The sequence below is a fragment of the Thamnophis sirtalis genome, unplaced genomic scaffold, assembly GCF_051295495.1.
Source record: "Thamnophis sirtalis isolate CommonGarterSnake01/CBP01778 unplaced genomic scaffold, rThaSir2_p1.2 scaffold_5, whole genome shotgun sequence".
In the NCBI taxonomy this organism is placed as follows: Eukaryota; Metazoa; Chordata; class Lepidosauria; order Squamata; family Natricidae; genus Thamnophis; species Thamnophis sirtalis.
The window spans coordinates 103,021,908-103,045,800 of record NW_028261385.1 but is presented as its reverse complement, the minus strand read 5'-3'; the positions used below and the strand labels follow the sequence as shown (position 1 = coordinate 103,045,800).

The following is a 23,893-nucleotide window of genomic DNA, read 5'->3' as shown; positions in this document are numbered from 1 at the left end:
ACAAAAATAAAAGACAAAGAAACCTACAAATTATCTGGTGGACATGTGAATATTTCCATGCCATTTTCTGGGAAATAATATTGAAGTGGCAGCCAGTTGCTTTTTCCTGACATTTCTCTGATTTCTCAGTCTAGCTTACAACCTTGGAATTCTCTGATGGTCTCCCATCCAAACATTAACCAATGGTGACCGTACTTAGCTTCTAAGCCCAGACAAGGTTGGTCAAAGATTCAGATTACTTACCCAGTCTGTAAATGGATAACTTGTTTTCAGCATCCAGAACAGCAAGATCTCCACTCTGAGACTTTGTAGAGAAAGCAACTTGATTGACAGCAGAGGAGAGCTGGAGCTGATATGTACAAAGTGGTGGGGGAACCACAGCATGAAGAAAGGCTGTCCATAGAACCTTATCTTTCAAAAATGAAAAGGGAAGAAAGTTCATTTAAGTATCCGAGGGGTGTATATGTGTATGTGCATGTATGTGTGTATGTACAGTATATGTATGTGTACATATGTATCTGTTGTGGCCCAGCAGGAGCCGTTGGAGCTGCCACCAGACTCTGACAGCGAGGGGCCCTATGAGTTGGCTCTGGAGGATGTGGAGGACCCTGGACAGAGTTCCAACTCCAAGCAGGGCGCAGAGAGACTGATGGCCACCAGCCTTGGACCAGTGGGGAGGAGACAAGGGAGAGTGATCCAGAAGCCAGCAGTGAGTTGTTCCTGGATGCATGCCATCAAAGAGCTACTAGGCGTCAGGAACAATTACGCAATTACAGGAGGTAATTGCGCTCAGCTGATGGTCATTAGGCTCCTCTCCAGACTATAAAAAAGACTGCTTGTGACACGCCCTTCTTGCAGAAGTCAATGCATTGACTAAAGAGAACGTAACTAACTTGGCAGGCTGGATTGCTGCCAAGGTTTGTCTGAATTGCTGCCAAGGTTTGTTGGACTTGCTGCCAAGGTTGTTTGCTTGGCTTTCAGCCACCGAGATTCTGGTGTTGTTATTAAAGGACATTCTAATTGAGCTTGTGTCGGCTTTCGTTACTGGATGGAGGAGGGAGTCAGAACATGTATCTATACATATTTGTATGTATATGTGCATTAATATTCAGATAATTCAAATATTAGGCAATATCTGCACATGCTGACTTGCATTAAATCAAGCAGTTCAGACACACCAAAGTCTTAATAGCAGCATACATGGTTTTGGACAGTTTTTGAATGATAGAAAGCGAAGTGTTTAGCAAATCATTGCCCTCTCTTCTCATAAGACTTGCCATAACACACAACTGGGTGGAAACAACATCATAACAAAAGTTGCCTAGATAACACAACTGAAATGTTTTGGTTGTATCGTTTGAAAGCTATGTAAAATTCACCCCGGTTTATAAATTTGCCATTGAAAAAATACAATCAAAGCCTAGAAAGGAAGCAAATGTAGACTAGGATGCAACCACTTCAGAAAGCAACACCCATGTCAGCAGGAATCAACATCAGGGAAAAAATAATGCCCCAATCAAGAAGCCATCAAGGAGGAAGCCCTCCCATTCCCCCAAGATTGGCAGGGCTCAAGTTAGCATATATAACAACCAGCAAATCTTGACTCTTCTCCCCACTGATAATATAACCAAGCCTAGTAATGAAACATCTGCAAGAAAACAAGCAAGCTCATTGGCTACCAAGGACTTAACAGCTCAACCCTGAGCTACATATTTTCTCCTATTAGTTATTGGTGACTATCACATTATCACCACAAGTATACCTAGTTCACCCACCTTTATAAACCGGCCAGCAAGATGCCTCCAACCCTTCCTTAAAGTCATATACATATTATTCTTGTGAAATTCTTGTAGTTGCACTAAAGGGAAATTTGAAATGTACCTCCATCAATGACTGCTACACTAGCTGAGTCATTGGCCCCTCCACTAGTGCTGTGATCAATACTCCACTGCCAATCATAGCGAAGATAAATCCACTGTTCACAGAGGACATGAAGTCGATAGGGAATCTCCTGATCCCACACCAGGGATACAAGAAGTGGGCTGCCCTCCAGGCTGCCAAAATGCAGGCTTTGTTTCAGGTACCAGTGATGGTTTCCTGTTGTCCACAGCTGGACTGCAATTAGAAGACAAAATGGTTATAGAACACAAGGTTAGTAATAGTACTTTAATGATGTAAGCTCCAAATCTTATTGATGATGTGGTACCAAAACTGATTATAACATGAACTCTTCCCAACTGATGGGTTCTACAAAAAGTTGTTCTATCTAATTACTCAACATAGGATGCTTGCCTTTTCCTCTCTATCCCTAATGTCTAAAATTCCAGGTAAGAGGCATGGCAGAAACACTAATTAGATCAGACTTGATTTTAGGGGCTGCCAGTTGCTGATTGCTAGATGGACTCAGTTATAGCACCTTTAGAAAACCTGAAGGACTAGGTTGGTGACAGATCCTCCTAGAGAAATCTATTAATTTATCTATCCCAATATTCAATATCAACGATGCCATATATTCATCATCAATCAATTACTGATTCCCTTTAATTCTCATATCTCCTTTATCTTGTTGAGAAGAGTTAAAACACATGTTCTCCACTGCAATCTTAGACACCTATATTTGCAGTTTTGATACTATATCCTCCAGATTAAAAAAATGGCTGAGAATAGCCATGCAGAAAACCAAAATACAGTAGGCAAATACCATAGGACTGTGATAAATTGAATAAGTTCTATAAAATTAAGAAACGAATACTGAATGTTCTTACCATACATCTTTCTTTGACAACTACTGTCGCTTTCCAGTGCTTCCACCCAGGCAGCCAATATTGTAGAGTCAGAATTCCAGAGCAGCTCATTTACCTACAGAAAAGCCAATAGTGTCATCACCTATGTAAAGCATTTTTAACAGCAATTTTTCCTGCCTTATATAACAACTTGATTAAAATCTTCTCTGTGTAAAGTTCTGCTCTGGGTAATCTGCAAACTTGTTCATGTAGACAACTTGCAGTTTAAAAAATAATATCACTGATAGAAATAATATCAGATACACTAGTGAGAAAAAAAAGTCTGCAGATTCAATGATTGTTAACTGAGTCATGCCTCAAGAAAAATTACATCCTAGGTCCTACCTTCACTTGGCCTTTTTGGAAAGGAAGAGTGAATTCACCATGAAGGAGCCCATTTTGTTCTATGAACACAATGTCATGTTTGTTTACTTTATCCTGTGTAGAAGCAATCAAGCTTCCTGAGGGCCTGAAATAAATCCAGAAAAGAAAGGAATGAAGGGATAATTTACAACAGGTTTTCAAGCAACTTTTCTCCAAATATCCAGATTTTTCTTTAAAAAAAAAATGTTCTCATGTGTGGTTGAGTCCCAATTTTGGTAATGTTGACAATGTTGGTAGGTTTTACCTTGGGCCCTATATTTGTTATTCACTGCTTTTTATAGTATCTTTTTCTTGTGTTTTTTTAAAATTCTGTTAGCCACCCAGAATCATATGTTTGAGATGGGTAGCCATGTAAATTGAATAAATAAATGCATTAAAAATGGATTAGGAGTGATTTAAAGGGATCATAATCCTACACCCTAAATTAATGGTGATAGGATCCGCCGCTCTCTGATCGATTGCAGGCTCTGCTGCCGGCAGGCAAGGCCCTGAATTCTCCCCCCGGATCATTGGCGGGGCAGAGCAGAAAGGAAGCCTCTTCCGGCTTCCTATGGCCTTGTGAGCGCTTTCGGCGTCGGAATGCTGTTTACGCGCTCCCACGTGCTCCTAAGATGGCGACGATCCAAAATGGCGATTGCTGGTGCCGTCTGGAGTCTCCTTCCTCCGCTGGAACCCTCTTCGCAATCCTGGAAGGGTTCTGGGTTCTCCGGCTTCCCTGGACTCCTCCGATCGTCGCCTGGAAGTTTTTCTGTGATCCTGGGCCTTCCTGGGGCTTCCACCCCCTTTGGAAAAATCGGACGGCCCTGCAGGGCTCTGCGCACGCGCGCTGGCAAGCCGAGGCTTGAATGAGCGGCGTGGAGCACAGCAGAAGGCAGGTGAGGTCTCTTTAAGATGAAATTCCTTGCTGAGGCTTTGTTGAGAGTAAAAAACTCCTGAATCTCCGATAGAAAGGAGAGCAGGAAAAACACTCCGTTCAGGCCGAAGATTGAGGTTAAAGTGGGTGGCCACCGGAGCAGCAGGAGGTGTGGCTTCCAAAGATTTCCTCAATCTCCAATAGGCAATCAGATTAGGTTAATACCCGATGATTACTCCTCCCACACCTTCTCTTCGGAAACAGCCAATAAGATACACACCGTGAGCCACCCCATGTTTCCTTACTCACTTCCAGGCCAGTGCTTGTCCTAGTCCTGGGACAGACTCACTGGTACTTTGTAGAATAAGCTCCCGGCTCCACACTCTCACTTTTCGAGCTCCTGATGTTTGCAGAATTCCCATAATTCCCAAGGTAGAGGATGAAATAGAAGAACCCACGAACGGATGAAAGAGAGGGTGAGAAAGAAAAAGAGAGAGAGAGAGAGAGTCATTGCAACTCGTAGAATTCCCATAATTCCTTATCATTGTGGTGAGGTATCATGGAAGCGGTAAATCCCGCACATCAACCATATCAACCATATTTTTGGGGAAAGCTGCATCAAAATGTGAATACAACCATGGGACTTTGGAAGATTTTTTTTTTAATTAATATTTTCCTTCCTTCATCTGCTCAGCCAAAAGCTGCAGGAATTAACAAGCTGTTATTTTAAAATGGTACTAACCTGTTCCTGGGCAAATGTCACTCACTGCTACATATTGTCCATCTCCTCTCCAACTGATCTGAGGTTTATGGTCATCCCATGGTAAAGCAGGCAATATTTCCTGAAAAAAATCATGTAAAATTATGAAAAATGTGGAAATAGATATTTTTAAACACATTGACTGAAATCTTACACACATCACAAGATTTGATTAGATTTTAGGTGTTTTAAAATTTAAAATTATTAAAGCTTGCAACAGTACTCATCACCTGTAAAGGGTGATCCTCGATATATGTAACTTGTTCGTAAGGACCATTACCACCTAATTATTCTTCTTTAATATAATTGTATTTCTATTAAGGGTTGGCATGCAGGCTCAGCTAATAGAAAGCCCAAGCCAAATATTGCCTTAAGAAATATCAATCTTCCCTAAATTCTCATTACATTCAGTAAGCCTGGTAAAATAGTAGTCATTATGGAATTCAAATCTAGCAAAATTTCACCGTAGGGGAAGTTACAGGGTAGGCCTACCATTTGTGATGTTCTCTATATCTAGGCACACAAATTTCTCACAGGAATCTTAGATGCTCTTGAAGGGAACAGTATTAATTAAATATTGATTCAAAAAACTCTCTTTATCCCCACAAGTCAGTGAAGTAGCAGTGCAAGATCAAACATGTGAACCCATTCACATATAATCTTACATACCATATTAACACCTATTAACCATATTAATATGGTACTTAGCACCATGTGCACAATCATTAAAGTGTCACCTTAGGCATCTATGTTTTTTTATTCTCCCAGAAGCTGCCTTTCATTTTACTTTCTTGAATTCTTGGCTTGACCCCTTCCAGTCAGGCTTCAGACCCGGTTACAGCACTGAAACCGCTTTGGTCGCATTGACCGATGATCTCTGGAGGGCCAGAGATGGAGGACATTCCTCCATCCTGGTCCTCCTTGACCTCTCAGCGGCTTTCGATACCATCGACCATGGTATCCTTCTGCGACGACTGCGGGAGGTGGGAGTGGGAGGCACCGTGTTGCGGTGGTTCTCCTCCTACCTCTCGGACAGGTCGCAGTCGGTGTTAGTGGGGGGGCAGAGATCGTCCCCTAGGCCCCTAACTTATGGGGTGCCTCAGGGCTCGGTCTTATCCCCCCTACTATTCAACATCTACATGAAACCGCTGGGAGAGATCATCCGCAGGCACGGGATCAGATACCATCAATATGCGGACGATACTCAACTGTATCTGTCCGCCCCGTGCCAACTCAATGAAGCGGCAGACGTGATGAACCGAGGCCTTGAAGCCGTTATGGACTGGATGAGGGTTAACAAGCTTGTGCTCAACCCAGAAAAGACCGAGTGGCTGTTGTGTTTCCCTCCCAAAGATTCCACCAATATTCCATCTCTCAGGCTGGGGGGTCAAATTCTATACCCCTCAGAGAGGGTTCGCAACTTGGGAGTCCTCCTGGATCCACAGCTATCGTTTGACCACCACTTGACGGCTGTGACCAGGGGGGCATTCGCCCAGGTTCGCCTGGTGCGCCAGTTGCGGCCCTACCTGAATCGGGAGGCTCTCACAACAGTCACTTGGGCCCTTGTGACCTCTAGGCTGGAATACTGCAATGTGCTCTACATGGGGCTGCCCTTGAAGAGCATCCGGCGACTTCAGCTAGTACAGAACGCGGCCGCGCGAGTGATTGTGGGTGCACCTCGGTTCACCCACATAACACCTATCCTCCGCGAGCTGCGCTGGCTGCCTGTCGTTCTCCGGATGCGCTTCAAGGTGTTACTAGTCACCCATAAAGCCCTACATGGTAGTGGATCTGGATACTTGAGAGACCGCCTTCTGCCAATTACCTCCCTGCGACCAATAAGATCACATAGATTAGGCCTCCTCCGTATTCCATCGGCCAGCCAATGCCGGCTGGCAACTACAAGGAGGAGGGCCTTCTCAGTAGTAGCCCCGACCCTTTGGAACGAGCTCCCCGTGGAGATTCGTACCCTCTCCACCGTCCAGGCCTTCCGCACAGCCCTTAAGAACTGGCTAGCCCGTCAGGCCTGGGGATAAGGATAGCCGCCCCTCCCGAATGATGAATGTATGTTGCTTGCTATTTTATTATATGTCTTTATGTCAATGTCTGTATTCCCCCTCCCTGATTTTATGTGAGCCGCCCTGAGTCCCCTCAGGGAAAAGGGCGGCCTACAAATATTAATAAAATCTACAAAAAAAAAATAAAATCTTGACATTAGGTGTAAACCAGGAATCACAATTTAAACACACCCATTAAAATGATTTGTTGATGGTTTATTTGGCAACTATTACGTATATTCCTGATCTGAACAAAAGTGGCAGGAATCAAGGAAAATAAAATTAAATCATAGTTGACATCTCCTTCTGGTTGTATTCAAATACAAGGGATAAAAAGCACATGAACTTAGGACTTAACTTGGACTTGCAAAAGTTTATGTATTAACATTAAATCCTGAGCCATCATTAAATGCAAATTCAGCTGTGCCACTAAATCAAGATCAGGCAGTGAACTTCATTGTTACTAGAAATCTGAATGTTTTCTATCCAAGTTCCAAACTCTAATCACTATTACAGTTCTATAATTTACTGCATGTATTTTAATATTCATGTCTACAGCAAAAGTGCATACTTGTGCATCATTATAATTAATTAAATGTTTACATACAGAATCAGTATTTGCATTATTAAAAACATAGTACCTTTGGCTTGCTATGAGCAGCTTGCTTGCCCTCCGATCCATGAAACTGTGTTTCTTTTTTACCCCATCCAACAGTAATAAATTTGCCTAAGAATCAATCAAATAAAGAGTATTTGAAGATTAACTTTTCATATATTTGTCAAAAACTTACATCCAACTTTTTTAGTTTCCTTTTAACTCTCCAGAGACTACTGCATAACAAATTAAAAAAAAATATTTAGACTAGTGGTGGAGAACCTATGGCATATGTGCCAGAGATGGCACACAGAACACTCTCTGTGGGCATGCACGCCATCGCCCGAGCTCTGCTTTGGATCTTGGCCGCACATGCGTGTGCACCCTCCCACCAGCGAGCTGCTCTTTGGGTCTCTGCCATGCGTGCGCCTTGCAGTTTAGGTGCGCACAAACACTTTGAGCAGTCAGTGCCTAAAAGGCTCTCCATCACTGCTGTAGACAACAAGTTTAAAAAGTCCACTCCACATTCACTATATGCAAGTTCATGTTTTTATACTTGGTAGATTGCCAGTCAGACTGATGGCAATGTCACATGTATGTAACAAGCGACTATAAAATGTTCCTCTCTTTAAACTTACTGCTCTGATACCAATGAACACATAATTTTGGACTTCAACCCATAATAATTGATAGAGCAGCTGGAGCTAGTTTCTTTCAATTCAATTTCTCTGTGTAGCCCAGCCCTTCCCAGAATTGCAGTAATGTATTTTGTAAGATTCTAGCATCTGCACTACCACCTCACCTTCTCCAAAATCATCCTGGTGAATCTGTCTTTCCGCAATTGGTTCAAAGTCTCTTGTCATCAAAATCAGAGTCTGCTCACCTGTCAGAAAAGGTGTATATAAACAACTTTGAAATTAAAATGTTTAAGTGCAGTTGTAGAATCATAGAAGGAGGCATCTTCTAATTCTCAAATCCAATCCCGGTTTAGTTCAGATTAACTCTTCCTTGAAAAATTATCTCTTTTCTTGACAGATATCTAGAAAAAGGGAGCCCTCCAATGCTGTCCACATCAAAGAGGAGAGAAATGTGGGTGCCACTATGGTTTCAAGCCCATCCCTTTTTATCTATGTCAATGTCATACAAAGGGGAAGAGCTTTGAATTGTGGATTGTACCCACCATCTGGCCCTTTGGCCCTGCCTATTTCTTTGTTGACAGTTGCGGTTAAAGGTGATATTAATGCACGTCATATGAACCCACTACATTTTTGGCAAACAAGGAATAGTTAATACATATCAATAGCTGGTTACTATTTTGTAAACCATCAGATGCAATGAGCCATTCTCTGCCAGAATGCAAAAGACAGAAAATAAAGTTGAGAATGTTTTGCATTTTCAATTTGTACCTGTAGCAAGAAGAACAAGTTCTTGGTCAGGACTCCACTTCATTGAGGACAGGCCACTGTCCACACTGCCAACACATTCCAGCTGCAAAAAAATAAGATTTTAATACTGTTTGTATCTCTTTAACAGCAACCAACACAATAAATCAAGCAAATTACATGTTTTACTTCAATCATTTTCAAGTTAGAGTCAAATACAGATGAATAGTGATCACGCTCTAGTCCTGCAATACTACTATTTCTGTAGTCTTGTATAAGAACTTCTCTCCATAATATTTAACTAGAAATGAGGTTGGACCATGTCAACACAGGTGATCCATAATTGAGCTCAAAATTTATGTTGTTAAGCAAGACATTTGTTTTACGACCTTTTTTGCTACAGTCTTTAAGTGAATCATTGCAGTTGTTAAGTTAGTAACAAAGCTGTTAAGTGAGTCTGGCTTCCTCGTTGACTTTGCTTGTCAGAAGGTCGCAAAAAGGTGATCACGTGACCCCAGGACACTGCATCATAAACATGAGTCAGTTGCCAGGAATCTGGATTTTGTTCATATGACCACCATTGCAGCCATAGTAATAAAGATATACAGGTAGTCCTCAATTTACAACAGTCCGTTTAATGACTGTTTGAAGTTGCACTGAAAATTTGTTTTCACTTATGACCATGGGGATGCTTTCATGGTCATAAGTGGGGGGGGGGAAATTCAGTGCAACTTGGAACAGTCATTAAATGAACTGTTGTAAGTTGAGGACTACCTGTATATCTTTATTACTATGGCTGCAGTGATACTGTTCAGAAAATCTTAACTCTTTGCAATTATTCTTTACTACAGTCAAGCATATTAACTTTCCAAAGGTCATACAATTCATCATTAATTAATATATATTAAGGATTTTAAGATAAAAATTATTAACAAGAGATGTCAGTGAAGGTGTTAGCTCTTCCTGAATGTTGCAAGTTCTGACACATAATTTTGCCACAACATGGGTACACTCAACATCTTAATGTGATTTGTTTATGTATTAGCCCTATGAAGCAACATAGAGAAGATGCACAATCAAATCAAATCTTTATTATGGCCAAAAGCTATAAAAGATACATAACAGTAAAAATTACATCAAAGTCTAAAAATATTAATTATGAAAAGCTAATATATATATTTTTAAAAACTAAAAAGGAATGGCATACGTCATCTTCTTATGGATTTTAAGTGCTGCTGCACAGAACCTGGCAACATTATGATACAGAATCAAGGAAATTACATCCATATCTAACATAACAGAAAACATATTGCCAAGGTCAAGTAAACATACATTCCATTTCCCAGAAAATGAGCTCATCTAATGCCCTGGTCCAACATATGGGGACAACCAGGTTTTCCTAGCTTTCCAAAACAATTAGAATGTTGGGGGCTATCTGAATTTCTATCTGAGATCATTTCAAAGGCTAAAAACTACAGAAAATATATATATAGTGATTAGTATGTTTTATACTAAATATTTTTATTCTTACATTCAAGAAGCTAGTTATTATTATTCTTATGTTCAAGAAGCCGATAGCTTTATTTAAAGGGGCAACAACTATATTGAGACTAGCAATGTTAAAGCAAGTACTTTTGTATTAGATGTTGTGTTCTTGCATTCAATTTCATATTTTATTTGGGCACTGCTATATTTGCCATTCTGCCATACCTGGTGAGTGTTTAGATTGCACAGTATAACATCACCAATTGCTGTAGCCAAACAGACCGATTCTATATCTGGCAAATCTTCCAGGCCCACAATACACCCGCTTCCATCTTCTGGTAGAAAACCCTCAGTTGTCAAAGTAACTTTGTTGATGACCTTTAAAACAAAGACAAGAAAAAGGCTCATGAGAAATCTTTCATCCTTGTTCTATATATTGTTTGGATCATTATTGCTATCTTTTTGAAAGATTGACAAACAAATCCAAATATCTTTGATTTTAATCTGTGTCTTGATGCTGCTCCAAATTAGGGTGCAGGCACAGACATTCTTTATTATATCAATGAAGTATCCCACCAAGAAGCTACTTAACCTGCAGCACTTAAACGGAATGAAACATTCAGCTTCTTCTTGCACAAATTGACAATAAAATGTAGTGATTAGATTTAGAAAAGAAATATTCATTTAAAAATATTGTTTTGATTGTAACAGCTAACATCTTTGTAACATCTAAGAATAGAACATTTTTACAGTTTAGAAAAAAAAATAGAATGGAATTTTCTTTGTATTCTTGGATATTCCCAAGTTCTTTCAAAATTTGATAGGGCTCTCTGAATAGCAAAATTTTAAAAAAATAAAACCTTAATTTAACGAACCATTTGAAGAAAGAAACTTCCATTAAATCTGTTTCAAGGAAACTAGAGCATTTTTAAATGTAAATTTAGATGTGTCACTGAGGATTGCATTACTGATGCGGGTAGAAAAACAGGATATAAATGAAACAAAAAAGGAATTGATTGTAAATTTGATAATAGCAGCTAGATTAGTGATGGCTAAATACTGGGGACAAAATTGGAATATTCAAAGAAATGAGTGATATAATGAAATTTGGAGTATGGCAACAAATGATAAATTAACAGAAATTAAATTTTAAAAAGGGATGATTAAAGTAAACAATTATAATAAAATATGGGGGGATTTTATTGTAACAGCTAACATCTTTGTAACATCTAAGAATAGAACATTTTTACAGTTTAGAAAAAAAAATAGAATGGAATTTTCTTTGTATTCTTGGATATTCCCAAGTTCTTTCAAAATTTGATAGGGCTGTGTTGGTGGGAGGCAAAGGGAATGAACCTACTCAAGAATATAACTTGTTTTGGAGGGGATAGAGGGCACAATTGGAATACATTGTTTATCTTTTAGTTCTTATAGAAGAAGAAATATAAGGAGAAAAAAGATCTCTGGGGGTGTGTGCACTGTAATATTTGTATTTTTTCTTTTTCTTTTGTATTTAGAATTATGTACATTATGTATGTATTATTTATATACAAAATAAAACACATATAAGAAAGAATCTGTTTCAAGGCAGCAATATCATCTAGTTTTCTTTCCAGAGCACCTGCTAGTGAGACAATTCTTCAAACCCAAGAACCATATCTGGGATAACATATGAACCCTACCTCCTGTGTAACAGGATCCAGTTCCACAATTCCATACTCGGTGCTGATCAACACTGTTCCTCTGTCTGCGCGGACAGTGAAACCTTGAGGCGTTCCAAGAGCTCGGTCTGGATGGCATTCTTGAGCTCTCAATAATTTTAGGTTTCTCATCTTTTTCTCTACACAGGCCACTGAAAAAGAGATGGTTTCCACATCGAATGATGACCTACCAACTCCATAATGAGGTATAAAGATGGAAATAAGTTTGGCTCTTGATGATTGACTACATCCCCCATTGCTCTGAGCCTGCTCCAACTTAACCATACTCAAAGAGGCTATAAATCATGTGATAAGATTCACAGAATATGCTAAGCCAAAAATGAAATCATAATCTAGTACCATTATGAATGAGTCCAGTGAATGATTAAGAAATACACAGCTACAATGCAGATTGCCTCACCAGGCTCAAGGTTGACTCAGCCTTCCCTCCTTCTAAGGTGGGTAAAATGAGGAGCCAGGTTGTTGGAGGCAATAGGCTGACTCTGTAAATCACTTCAAGAGGGCTGTAAAGCACTGTAAAGCGGTATATAAGTCTAAGTGCTATCGCTATTGCTACAATGACTGTGCTGGCTGGTTTTGTTTAATTTGCTCCAAAAACATGAAGCATGTGGTTCTGGAGCAAGGACTCCCATGTACAGGAGCAGTGTATCTGGAGGACTTCCATGTACGTCAGCAATGTATCCACAAACAATAGACCTTGGAAACCAACAGCTGAAAAAGGCTGCCCTGCTTGGGAGCTTCCTGAAAAAATCATTCTCACCATTATACACAACTGGAAGCATAACAGCTCACAGGTAAAGAACTAAAGAATCCTTTTGAACAAGAGGATTGTCACCCCACTCCACCTGTCTTAAAAGAAGCAGAATCTTGCATTCAGTTTAAATGCTGCAGGCTAAGTAGCTTCTTGGTGGGATACTTCATGACCAAACAGTATAAGGATCTAATCCAGGGTTTCTCAACCAGTTTGGTTTAGTGGGTTAAGGCACCAACACTAGAAATCAGGAGACTGTGAATTCTAGTCCTGCATTAAGCACGAAAGCCAGCTGACTTTGGGCCAGTCACTCTTTCTCTCAGCCCAATTCACCCCTTAGGGTTGTTCTTGTACGGAAAATAGGAGGAGGAGGAGAAAGCAGTAATATGTTCGTTATCTTGAGTTGTTTATAAAAATAATAAAGGTGGGTTATAAATTAAATAAGTAAATAAAAATAAATGAGCCACGGCAACTTTTAAGATGCTGCCTAGGGAATTCTGGGAGTTGAAGTCCACACATCTTAATGCTGCCAGGGTTGGGAATCACTGATCTAAGCAGTAGCTGGAACCCTCCATGACTGTTCTGAAATTTGACCATGCTAGTAAAAAAAAAAAGGGGGGGGGATTTTTAGATAAAGCTTCCAACGTTTTATCTTCCATTTCTCCTTGATAACAGTGGATTACCTCAAAATCCGGAAATGAGAAGAGGAAAACGCGTCCAAGCTCGCTTTCCTTGCAACAGCCTCGCGCAACCTTAACTTACGGACGTAGCGCGCCTGCCATGTTTAAACCCACTGTCTGGGCCCAGGCCTTCCGGAGCATGCTCTGTGAGCCGGTGAAGCTAAAAAGAATGAGGGCAGCTGGGCTGCTGGGTCGCGCGTGCTCAGTGGCGTTCTGAAGTCCCAACTGCTTCGGAGCAGAGCCGTTAAGTAACTGCGCGTGCAGGCAAAGACTGAGGTGATTTCAGAACTGGTTTTGCGTTTCTTTTCGTTCGTTAAAACATGCAAAATGTAGTTATCGACGTATTCGATAGTTAAAAAAAATTTCAGAACTAACTTTGTTTAAAAGTTAGTGTGTGGATGAAAGGGAGTAACAGATTTGAAATAGACTATAATATTCCACGTATATGAAATACTGGTGACTTAATAACGGGTGAATTACGTGTAAATTCTCTTTTAAATGTAGTTTCATCTCTGGCAACCAGTGATTTGTAGATTATGTGTTGGGTACATTGTTGTGGCAAGTGCCCAATTTGTGCAGCATAGATCCACATTCCTTCTGCGATTGTAGGAGAAGTGTGTTTGTGGTAGCTCCAAATCAGGAGTTTGATTAAAGGGCAAAGGCATAAACTTTTAAATTGTCTGCTTTCTAATAAAATGTGCTAGTCTGAAAAGTTACTACCAAACTTCTAATAATAAAGAGTCATCCTTCCAAGAAGAATTAGGCATTCATCTGATTCATTCTTTCCTACAGCCAGCAAAACAGCAAAATCCCAGATCCTTCTCATAATGTAAAAAAGAAAAGATTGAATTGGCACATTGCACTAAACCATCATATGATTTTATTTTAATTAAATATGTGTGAATCCATCCATTGTAATTTGCAATGTTCGATATTGTGTAAACCTACCAACTGTTTCTATGGAATAAATTATTTAAAAAACCATAATAGTATGACATGTGAGCAAAGTGGCCTGGGGTGAAATGATTTTGGAGCTGAGAAGTACTTTACCAATTGAGAGCTGGATTCCCATTCTTATTTCTGAAGGCTTTAAAATGCTTTAATGAAAATGAGCTAGTAATGTAAAACAAATAATAAAAATTGTGATAATTGCTCCTGATAACTGTTGGTATTACTTTCAAGGTTAACTTTCTAAAAAAAACTTTTTTGATTATTAGGATTTTGCATGCTGATTTGGAGAAAGGTGTCTTAGAACTTTGAAAAGTCGTAAGTATCGCAGAATTAGAACTGAGAACATGATGGAGTAGGAGGGATCCTGCCTCACAGGGTTGTTGTTGGGATAAAAGAATAGGAAGTTGCAATGAAATTTATCTTGAACGTTTGGAAGAAAGGCAATATATCGTATCAATCTCTTCTGTCCCAGGGGAACAATGAAGAAGAAAGTTGGGAAGTCAATATCAAGGAAAAGCAAATATAAAATAAGACAAATTCTGGGTGCTTATCTTTCTGTTTTTGAGGCAGCTCCTCCAGAGAAAGGGGTTAGGGGAGTTTCTTGAGGGCTGCAGCTCAGGGGAGACCCCCACACTCTGTAGGTTGGATTGGCAAAGGCCAAAATGGCAGCTGTTGGTGGGATTTGGCCTTCTCTCAAATTGCAGAGCAATGAATCAGGGAGAATGCTTGCAGGGCAAGAGATGCACCATGGGGCCTTCATTATCATTATATCCTGAAGTAATTGTCCACTATGCTTGAGTTCACATAGTACATTAGACTAAACTGGGCTTGCCTAGCATGGATGAAGCAAGTTATCCAGGTTCCTGGTAGTGTTTTATGTATCCTATTTCCTCAGACCAATGCAAACACAAGATTATGATTTTTGAGCAAACATGAAGAGGGGAATAGTAGCCTCCAGGTTCCATTTCAATAGCATTTCAAAACACACACAGCATCCTTCTTTACATGCTGTAAAAAGTGTATCAGTTGGTTACAAAAAGACTTTTGTGCATCTCTTCCACAGTCAATAAACACAATTCATGTTAACTCAAGTATTTTAACTCAAATATTTATACATGTTACCATCATCATATCTCCATTTTCATTTGACTATAATTGTTTAAACGTCCTTCATCATAAAATATAACAAGATTTCATACATAACCACATACTGGCCTTTCATTTACTATTTCTAGAATCCTCCACTAACACTGAATCCTTATGTCCTATTTGAGCTAAACATCCATAATATTTAATAACAAAATTTTCTAATCCTTTTTCCAAATCACTGTTTAGAATTTACATCCAGTTTCCTTATGTTATATCCAGATCTATATATAAGTTGTTGTCCTTATCCCTCCTTTATTTAACTATATCCTGTATCATAACATTTCCCCCTAATAATCAAAACTTTAACGGTATGTAACTTAGTTCTTTTTTTAAATTAACTTTTATATATAATCCAAAGGGATTTATAATCTTCCTTTCATGGGTACCATTCCATATTCATAACCAATTATAATCATCATAACACTACACATTGTATACATTAGAAACATCAATTATTTATTTAAACTATACTGTCAATAAATTTCACTAAGTTTAACTAGTTTTAAATTATACTCTTCCATCTATCAACCTGTATCTTTCCAATGGCAAAACAGTCTCATATCTTCTGCCATTTATGGTGTCAGTCCTTTAATCATCTCCTTTATCAACTTTGTATGGACTCCTCTTAGCAACTCTTTGCTTATAAGATCTCTCATGTAATCTTGATGCCCTTCTTCTGTTTCCTTAGTCAGCTTATCTTTGATTGTCAGTAGTGTTATCAATTATATTGCTAATAACATTTCTCCCTCTAAATCCATAAAATCTTCTTTTTCTTCTTCTGTATCTTGCCATCTGCGATAAATTTCCCCTCCATTTAATTCCTCTTTCACTATTCCAATCTTTCTATTTTCAGAGATAAACCAATCACCATAAATATCAGCAAATTTAATTTCTTTATATTCATTTTCCACTTCGATTTTTGGGGTTTTAACCATCACATTTTCCATTTGATAAACATCCTCAACTTCTTCATCATATTTTGCTGTTAGATGCTCTAAGTCTTCGAGCTTCTTCTCTATCCTCTCATATATATTTGATAATTTCTGTATTTCTGAGAATATCTTTTGCAAGCTTAAGGTTTCTTTCTGCTGTTGAAATTGTGCCATTATCTCCAGCTAACAAACACAGCTGCTCTAGCTTGGAAGGTTAATAAGATTAAACATAGATTCACAATAATATTTTGTTTTCATTTTTCTCTGGTTAAAGATATACTTCAAAGGGACATCTGTATGCTTTCCTTCTTATCACTCTATATAACCAAGCAGTGAGACCTTGTAGTGCCAAGCCAAAATAATCAGTGAGAAAAATAAGACTGTTTCATTTCCAATACACAAACCTTCCAGTCTCGGAGTAGCGGTGTTATTATTGCAATTTCCTTGCTTCTTTTTGTATCTTTTTTGTATTTCAAGTTTTAAAAAAAGTCCGTTTTTCGAATGAGTTAGGAGAACACCCACAGTAATGAAAGAGGAAAATTTTAGTCCATAGTTAACAGAGAATAATAACAGAAAAAAAAGAAGAAAACTTAATCCGTTCATTTTAAAAGGCTTGCATAAGTTCCATCCATGAAGATAGCATTTAAAGAGTAAGATAACCCACTGTCCAAAACCATTCCAAATTTAATTCCGCCGCTTAATTCTTCTGTTCTCCAATTTAAATTAATTTTACATTTTTTATAGGCAGTCTCTTTTTAAAAATGGTAAAAGTTCCTCATCAGCTGGAAACACTTTCTCTTTCTGTATCCTTCCGTTTTGGAGCTATCCCGACCTCGTCAGCCTTGGCTAGATTTTTTGTCGCCGGCTTGAAGAACTTCTCTTGCATCGATCAGGGACTTTGCGATGTCCCTGAGGTCAGCAAGACGTATTCTTCCTGTTCACCGTCTCTGCGGGACGGTTTAGGTCCGATTGGACCACCCAGCGGCAAAAGTATCGGCTGCGGTCTCAGAGCATCAAGACCGCACGGCCATATTGTCACGACGTTGGATCCTTCCCACCAATATTTATACTTTTTTGACCCCCTGCACACAACCCTGCTCCTTTGTGATGGCTAAAAATTGTTGAATGAAACTTCCTTTGGATACACTCTCTGAAGGAGGAAATCCATTTTTTCAGCCTCAGATAGCTCTGACTTTACAATTGAGCCCTATATTTCTATTTCTAAACAATACAGTTGCTAAGTGAGTTTTGTCCCATTTTACGAACTTTCCTGCCATAGTTGTTAATTGCATCTCAGTGGTTAAATACACTGTGCTTCTGGAAAGGTGACATCCCGGGTCAAAACCCAAGTGCTGTGCAACAGGGTGAGCTCCGGTTACTTGTCCCAGCTCCTATACACCCAGAACTTTGAAAGAATGCAAATGCGAATAGATGAATAGGTACCACTTTGGTGGGTAAGTAACCACATTCCTTGTATCTTGGTGTATCGTCATTGTGGCCACATGGCCTCAGAAATATCCTCAGATAATGCTGGCTCCCTCCACTAAAAACCGGAGATGAGCACCACCTTGTAGAGTTAGATATGATTGAACAGGGGAAACCTTTATCTTAACATTGCCTTTTACCTGCAGTTAAGGTAGTATCACCACATTTATGACCTTTTTGCCACAATGAATCATTTGTTTAAGATAGTAACATACTTGTTAAGTGACTCTGGCTTCCCCACTGGCTCTGCATTTTACAAATTGCAAAAGGTGATCACATGACCCTAGGACAGTGCAACCATCATAAATATATGCCAGTTGCCAATTGTCTAAATTTTGATCACATGACCAATGGGATGCTGCAAAGGCCGTAAGTGTGAAAAATGGTCATAAGTCAATGACCATGGGATCAAGTTTGTGACCTGACAGTCTATGTCAATGGCAAAGCCCAATTCACTTAACAGCAATGTTACTAACTTAACAACTGCAGCGATTCACTTAACAACTCTGGCAAGAAAGGGTGTAAAATGGGACAAAACTTATTTAACAACTGTATTGCTTAACAATGGAAATGTTAGACTCAGTGGTTGTGAGTCAAGGACTACCTATATGTATGCATAAACTTACCAGCGCCAATTATATCTAAAGACCCCTTCTGCAAGACACAATTCAGCAGATGTTGGTTTGTTCTTTAGTCCCCATTTCATTTCCTGCTAGCAGAAGATGATGGGCTCCAAAACATTAGGAAAGAGCCAGATTAAAGATGACAGGTTAACAAAATTACCCCTGAATTGAGCAGAAGATATAATTGTGTCTCCCCTTCTTTCAAACAGGACCACATCTTGGAAGAAACTGTAAAGCAGAAGATGTCCCTGGATAATCTCTAAGTGAGCAATAAGAGCCTCCGCTCCAGATTGAGTAACTGAGAGAAGCTTCAGGCTGCCTTGACTTTGAGAACGAGGATTAGTCAAAGGGCTGCCAAAATTCTGATTACTGTTTGGCTGCTATTTCTTTGACATGTTCTTTGCTTACACTCATTTTTACAATCCAGAATTCATCTCTGAAACATTTTGGGCATTCCGAAGTGATCAGAGCATTGACTGCCTTATGCACTGTTCCTGCCCTCCCCTTCGATGTATCTACTGGAAAAATTAGGGCCTTTTGCTCTTTCGAGAAAGGAAAGGAATTATTTATCTCCTTCACTTGACTTACTGCCTAGAAATTCATTTTAAGGGTCCTAAATCCCTTAAAAGAATGCCACTCAACATAAGAATGAGTATTTCCTGTCAGGACTTGAGCTATGATTTCCACTGGTGACATTGCCAAACCTTTCTTAATCTCTAAGCAAGCAGATGTGTCTCCATCAACATATCTTTCCTGCTCCTCAACTAGTTCCTGCTCCTCTTCTGAAGGAAGAAGTTAACGATGTGGAAGACTATCCAGCAACCTCAGCCTTCCCTTTCTAAGACCAGCCTGACAGCCCGTCAAACCTTTTGCATTACAAAGTTTGGGGGAGAGGCTTTTGCAGCCCACAATGCTTCCAAGCCATCCCCAGAAGATAGTGGTAGTCCCAGGCATCCTGTTCCAGGCTGCAGACATCATCTAATGTAACTTTCCATTGGGAGAATCGAATGAATGATGAAAGAAGACCTGTCCGTCTTGGATGGCTCTGCATGGCATCACTCATAGCTTCCTTCAGTTGCGCAAGCTTTTTCACCATGACCAGGCAATGATCCATGAAAAGGCTCAATTAGGTACCTCTTTGAATTAAAGAGTGGGGTCCCAGGAGTCATCTTCCAGGCTGCTGATATCATCTAGGGTGTCTTTCTATGAAACAATGATTCCTGTTCAGCCATTTAGGTTTCTAAAAGAGGGCCTACTGAATGGGGATCCTTGACCTGTACAGTGTTTCTGTTGCTGGAGGCATCTCTGGAGTCGGAGGAATCTCCAACTCCCACCCCACCAGGCCCCCCCAGGAAAGTAGGCTCTCTGCATGTTAAAAGCCCTGCATGGAAGCAACAAGGTGCTGGAGAGGGTGAAGTAGAAAAAAGAAAGGGATCAGCACACACTTGAGACGCAAGACCACTGTAGTGGGCCTTTCCCTGCTGCTTTGCAATAAATAAGCCAATGGCAGCAAAGCTTGGGTGCATATATTTAGCGATGTAAATTGTCCCAAGGGCCAGGCATCATCAAGCTTTAGCACTCAGAGTATTCAAGGACAGTTTACTCAGGTTAGGACAACCGGATATCTCCATCTTTCCCCAACTGAAAACTACACTATTTTACCAAAAGTATTCGCTCACAACTAAGTCTGATTATGTGGATGGGTGAGCGAATACTTTTGGCAATATAGTGTATTTCTCCATCATCCCCCAACTGTCTTTCTTACCCACACTGGAAGAGAGGTTGGCATTAAATACCTGTGCAGCCTCTTCCTCACTTTCATCTGACTCCACACCCAAAATATCGTAAATAATGACATCCACATTTGCCCCCTGAGAGCCATCAAATCCTGCAAATGGCAGTATTAAGGCATAAATCCAAAGCTCTCTGCATCCCAACAAGATGGCTAAAGCATACTGCAGGATGTATCCAGCCCCAGTGCCAACAGGAGCATTTGGAAGCCTTATGGTTAGGAGGATATAACACACTCACTCTCCTCCCACACAAGGATTTAATGCATGATCGCCATCAGCCCCATTGCTAAACCTTTCTTTCCTCTGAAGTAATAGTTGTATCTCCATCAGAAGACTTCTCTTTGTTTTTTCTGCCCTTTCAGTCCTGTCCAGAGAAGAAGGTGACACGTGTAAGGACGTTAGCCAGCTTAGGCTCCCCTTTTCGAAAGAAGCCAGTCAGCCTGTCAATTATTTTCTACTCTGCAAGGCCCTTGTGAACAAGCAGAGGTCTTCACCCTCTAAGCTGCTGCCATATTTCCTGCTTCAAACGACACATTTTCTGCTCCAGAGCCCTTGGACTGCTTGTCTTCTCCAAGGGTAGGGCTTCTTTTGATGAAGCGTAAAATGACAACACAAAGTTTCCATCTGTTGGTATATCAACAAATCCACAGAGACAAGGATGTGGAGCACCTTAATAACTCATTGTAGATCTCTAAAATCCATTCCACTCCACTCCTCCACTCTCCACTCATTTCTTGGCAGAGATTGAAAGGGCCAATACCAAAACTAGCCATGGTCTGTTGGAATCGACCGTTGACTTACCTGAACGGTCCTTCTATGTGTGCTGCGAGGGGAATCCAAGTATACGTTAACTTTGTCCATTAGCCTAGAGACTGAGTTATGTAAATTGGTGACCACGCCTCCTCTGACTGGATGGGTCAGTTTTGTACGAAGTCAGCCGTTTAATGATGTAGAACAAGAACAATAACAATAACAAAGGCCGTAGCCCAAAAGGTATACAAACATTGTCAGAAAACACAAGTCACAAGTAGATAAAGTCCATCAGAGTCCAGTCACAAGTCAATGAAGTCAATCAAGTTCAAATCATGACCATCCTGGCCAGCCGAAGCTGCAGGCGGGTTTGGATTCCCCTCGCAGCACACATAGAAGGACCGTTCAGGTAAGTCAACGGTTGTTCTCCTGTGTGCTGCTTGGGGAATCCAAGCATGGGACATGCCAAAGCAATTAAGGTCCAGGGCAGGAACTAGGCTGGCCAGGATCCCCTGCAGGGGGGAGCACCTGTTGAAACACACACCGCCCAAAGGAAGCCTCAACCGAGGCAGACACGTCAACCTTGTAATGTCAGATGAATGGTGACGGTGAAGACCAGGTAGCCGCTCTACAGATTTCTTCCACAGAGGCTTGCGTGGCCCAGGCTGCCGTGGTGGCCGCACTACTGGTAGAGTGGGGAGTGATGCGCCTGGGGACCTGTCGAGATTGGCTGTCATAAGCAAGAGCGATGCACGCCTTCAACCATCGACCTATCGTATGAGAGGAAACCTTCTGTCCCATGGATGATGGTTGAAAGGACACAAAGAGTGCTTCTGACTGCCTGAAGGACGCTGTGCGTTTCACGTAGCGACGAAGAACTCTGCGTACATCCAGGTGATGCCATTGGCGCTCCTGCGGATGAGAAGGGTTGGGGCAAAAGTCCGGAAGGACGAGCTCCTGAGCCCTGTGGAACAACGTGTTGACTTTGGTAGAAATTCTGGGTCCAAACGGAGAACGACTCTGTTGGGGTGGAATATACAGAGATCCGCCCGAACGGAAAGTGCTGCCAATTCGGAAACCCGCCTGGCTGATGTAATAGCCACCAAGAACATGGTCTTAAGAGTCAGTAGTCGAAGATTGATGGAAGTAATAGGTTCGAATGGAGAGTCCATAAGTGCCCTGAGCACTAAAGTCAAATCCCAAGTAGGGTAGTGGTGCACGGTTGGAGGCCGGATGTTGGCTGCCCCTTTCAGGAAAGCCTTGACTTGTGAATGCTGCGACAAGGAACATCCCTGACCTCCCCCAATCACCGTGGCAAGGGCCATGACCTGCCTGCGAAGCGTATTGGGTGCCAAACCTTTGTTAAGTCCAGATTGCAGAAAGTCCAACACTCGGGGCACCGAATCCTGGAGGGGGTCTGCCCCAGTCCGGCGGCACCACCTGCAGAAAGTTTGCCAGGTAGCCTCGTAAATTCGAGTGGTGGAAGGCCGACGGGCGGCTTGAATCGTGTTGATGACCTCGCTGGAATAATGAAGGTCAGTCAGGATAGTCCGCTCACGTGCCACACAGCTAATTGTAGCAACTGGGGGTTCGGATGTATGAGGGCCCCCTGATTGAGCTGGATCTGATCGTCCGGGATCCTCCACGGGTGCGAGATTGACAGGTGCACCAGGTCGGCATACCAGGTTTGCCGGGACCACATTGGAGCCACCAGGAGTACTTCCGCTCGTTCCGACAGTATCTTCTGGATGACCGCTGGGATCACTGGGAGAGGCAGGAAGGCGTAAAGGAGGCCGGCTGGCCATGGGCTGCGCAAGGCTTCCACTCCCTCCGCTCCGGGAGTCACATACCTGGAGAAGAAACAGGGCAGTTGCGCATTGTGAGGCTGCGCAAACAAGTCCACTACTGGATGGCTGAACCGGAGGGAAATCATCTGGAAGAGGTCGGGATGGAGCTGCCACTCCGCATGATCCACTGTGGCTCTGCTCAGCCAATCCGCCTGGACGTTGGATTCGCCCGAAATGTGCTCCGTTTGAAGGGACAATAGTCTGGATTCCGCCCAATGATGCAATTTCTCTGCCTCCATCATGAGGGCTCTGGAATGCATGCCCCCTTGGCGGTTGACATGTGCCTTGGAGGCCACATTGTCGGTCAGGATCAGCACGTGTTTGTGAGTCACAATGTCCTGGAATTCTCGCAGGGCCAGTCGGATGGCCCGTAACTCCAGCCAATTGATGCTGTTGGACAGCTCCCGGTCCGACCAACGACCTGCGCCACCCGATCCAGGGCATGACCGCCCCATCCAAACAGGCTGGCGTCCGTCGTAACCTGGATGCGTTCCGGTTCCTTGAACGGACACCCCTTGAGAACCTTGGAGGACGCCCACCATCGAAGTGACCTGAGGGCTTTGGGTGGAAGACGGACCTTGAGTTGAGAATGACTGGTGTGAGACCTCTGATAAGGAAGCAGGAACCATTGGAGTGGTTGTGCATGAAACCTGGTCCAGGGAACGATGTTGATGCAAGAAATCATCTTTCCTAACTGCTGAGAGAGTAAGGCCAGGGGCACAAGTTGCAAGGCTGACACTTGAGATGCCAGCCGTTGGATGCTCTGTCACCTCTCCAGGGACAGGAAAACTTCGCAGGTGATGGAGTTGATGACGGTCCCTAAGTGAAGCAGTGATGTAGTTGGCTGCAGATGGCTCTTGGGAAGATTCAGCAGGAAACCTGTGCCTCCACAGGGTGTCCATCATTACTTGA

The 23,893-nt window shown here is 41.5% G+C and overlaps 1 protein-coding gene and 1 long non-coding RNA gene across 2 annotated transcripts in view; one reads left to right on the top strand and one right to left on the bottom strand.

Moving 5' to 3' along the window:
• Window positions 1-13,578, bottom strand: part of ELP1 (elongator acetyltransferase complex subunit 1) — a 46,475-nt gene extending 32,897 nt beyond the window's left edge. The window contains exons 1-12 of the mRNA XM_087716351.1: window positions 13,455-13,578; window positions 11,982-12,151; window positions 10,525-10,677; window positions 8,839-8,920; window positions 8,235-8,315; window positions 7,479-7,564; window positions 4,763-4,862; window positions 4,330-4,420; window positions 3,129-3,252; window positions 2,766-2,859; window positions 1,882-2,115; window positions 244-411 (exon numbers count right to left, since the gene is read on the bottom strand). Of these exons, the coding sequence (XP_087572477.1) occupies window positions 244-411; window positions 1,882-2,115; window positions 2,766-2,859; window positions 3,129-3,252; window positions 4,330-4,420; window positions 4,763-4,862; window positions 7,479-7,564; window positions 8,235-8,315; window positions 8,839-8,920; window positions 10,525-10,677; window positions 11,982-12,131 (1,363 nt within the window). The 5' untranslated portion in view covers window positions 12,132-12,151; window positions 13,455-13,578. The remainder of the gene's footprint in view (window positions 1-243; window positions 412-1,881; window positions 2,116-2,765; window positions 2,860-3,128; window positions 3,253-4,329; window positions 4,421-4,762; window positions 4,863-7,478; window positions 7,565-8,234; window positions 8,316-8,838; window positions 8,921-10,524; window positions 10,678-11,981; window positions 12,152-13,454) is intronic.
• Window positions 13,579-13,653: 75 nt separating this feature from the next.
• On the top strand, window positions 13,654-19,755 carry LOC148045509 (uncharacterized). Its single transcript, XR_015696762.1, has 3 exons — window positions 13,654-13,727; window positions 14,669-14,717; window positions 18,801-19,755. It is a non-coding gene; the product is annotated as an uncharacterized LOC148045509 (long non-coding RNA).
• Window positions 19,756-23,893: the final 4,138 nt, after the last annotated feature.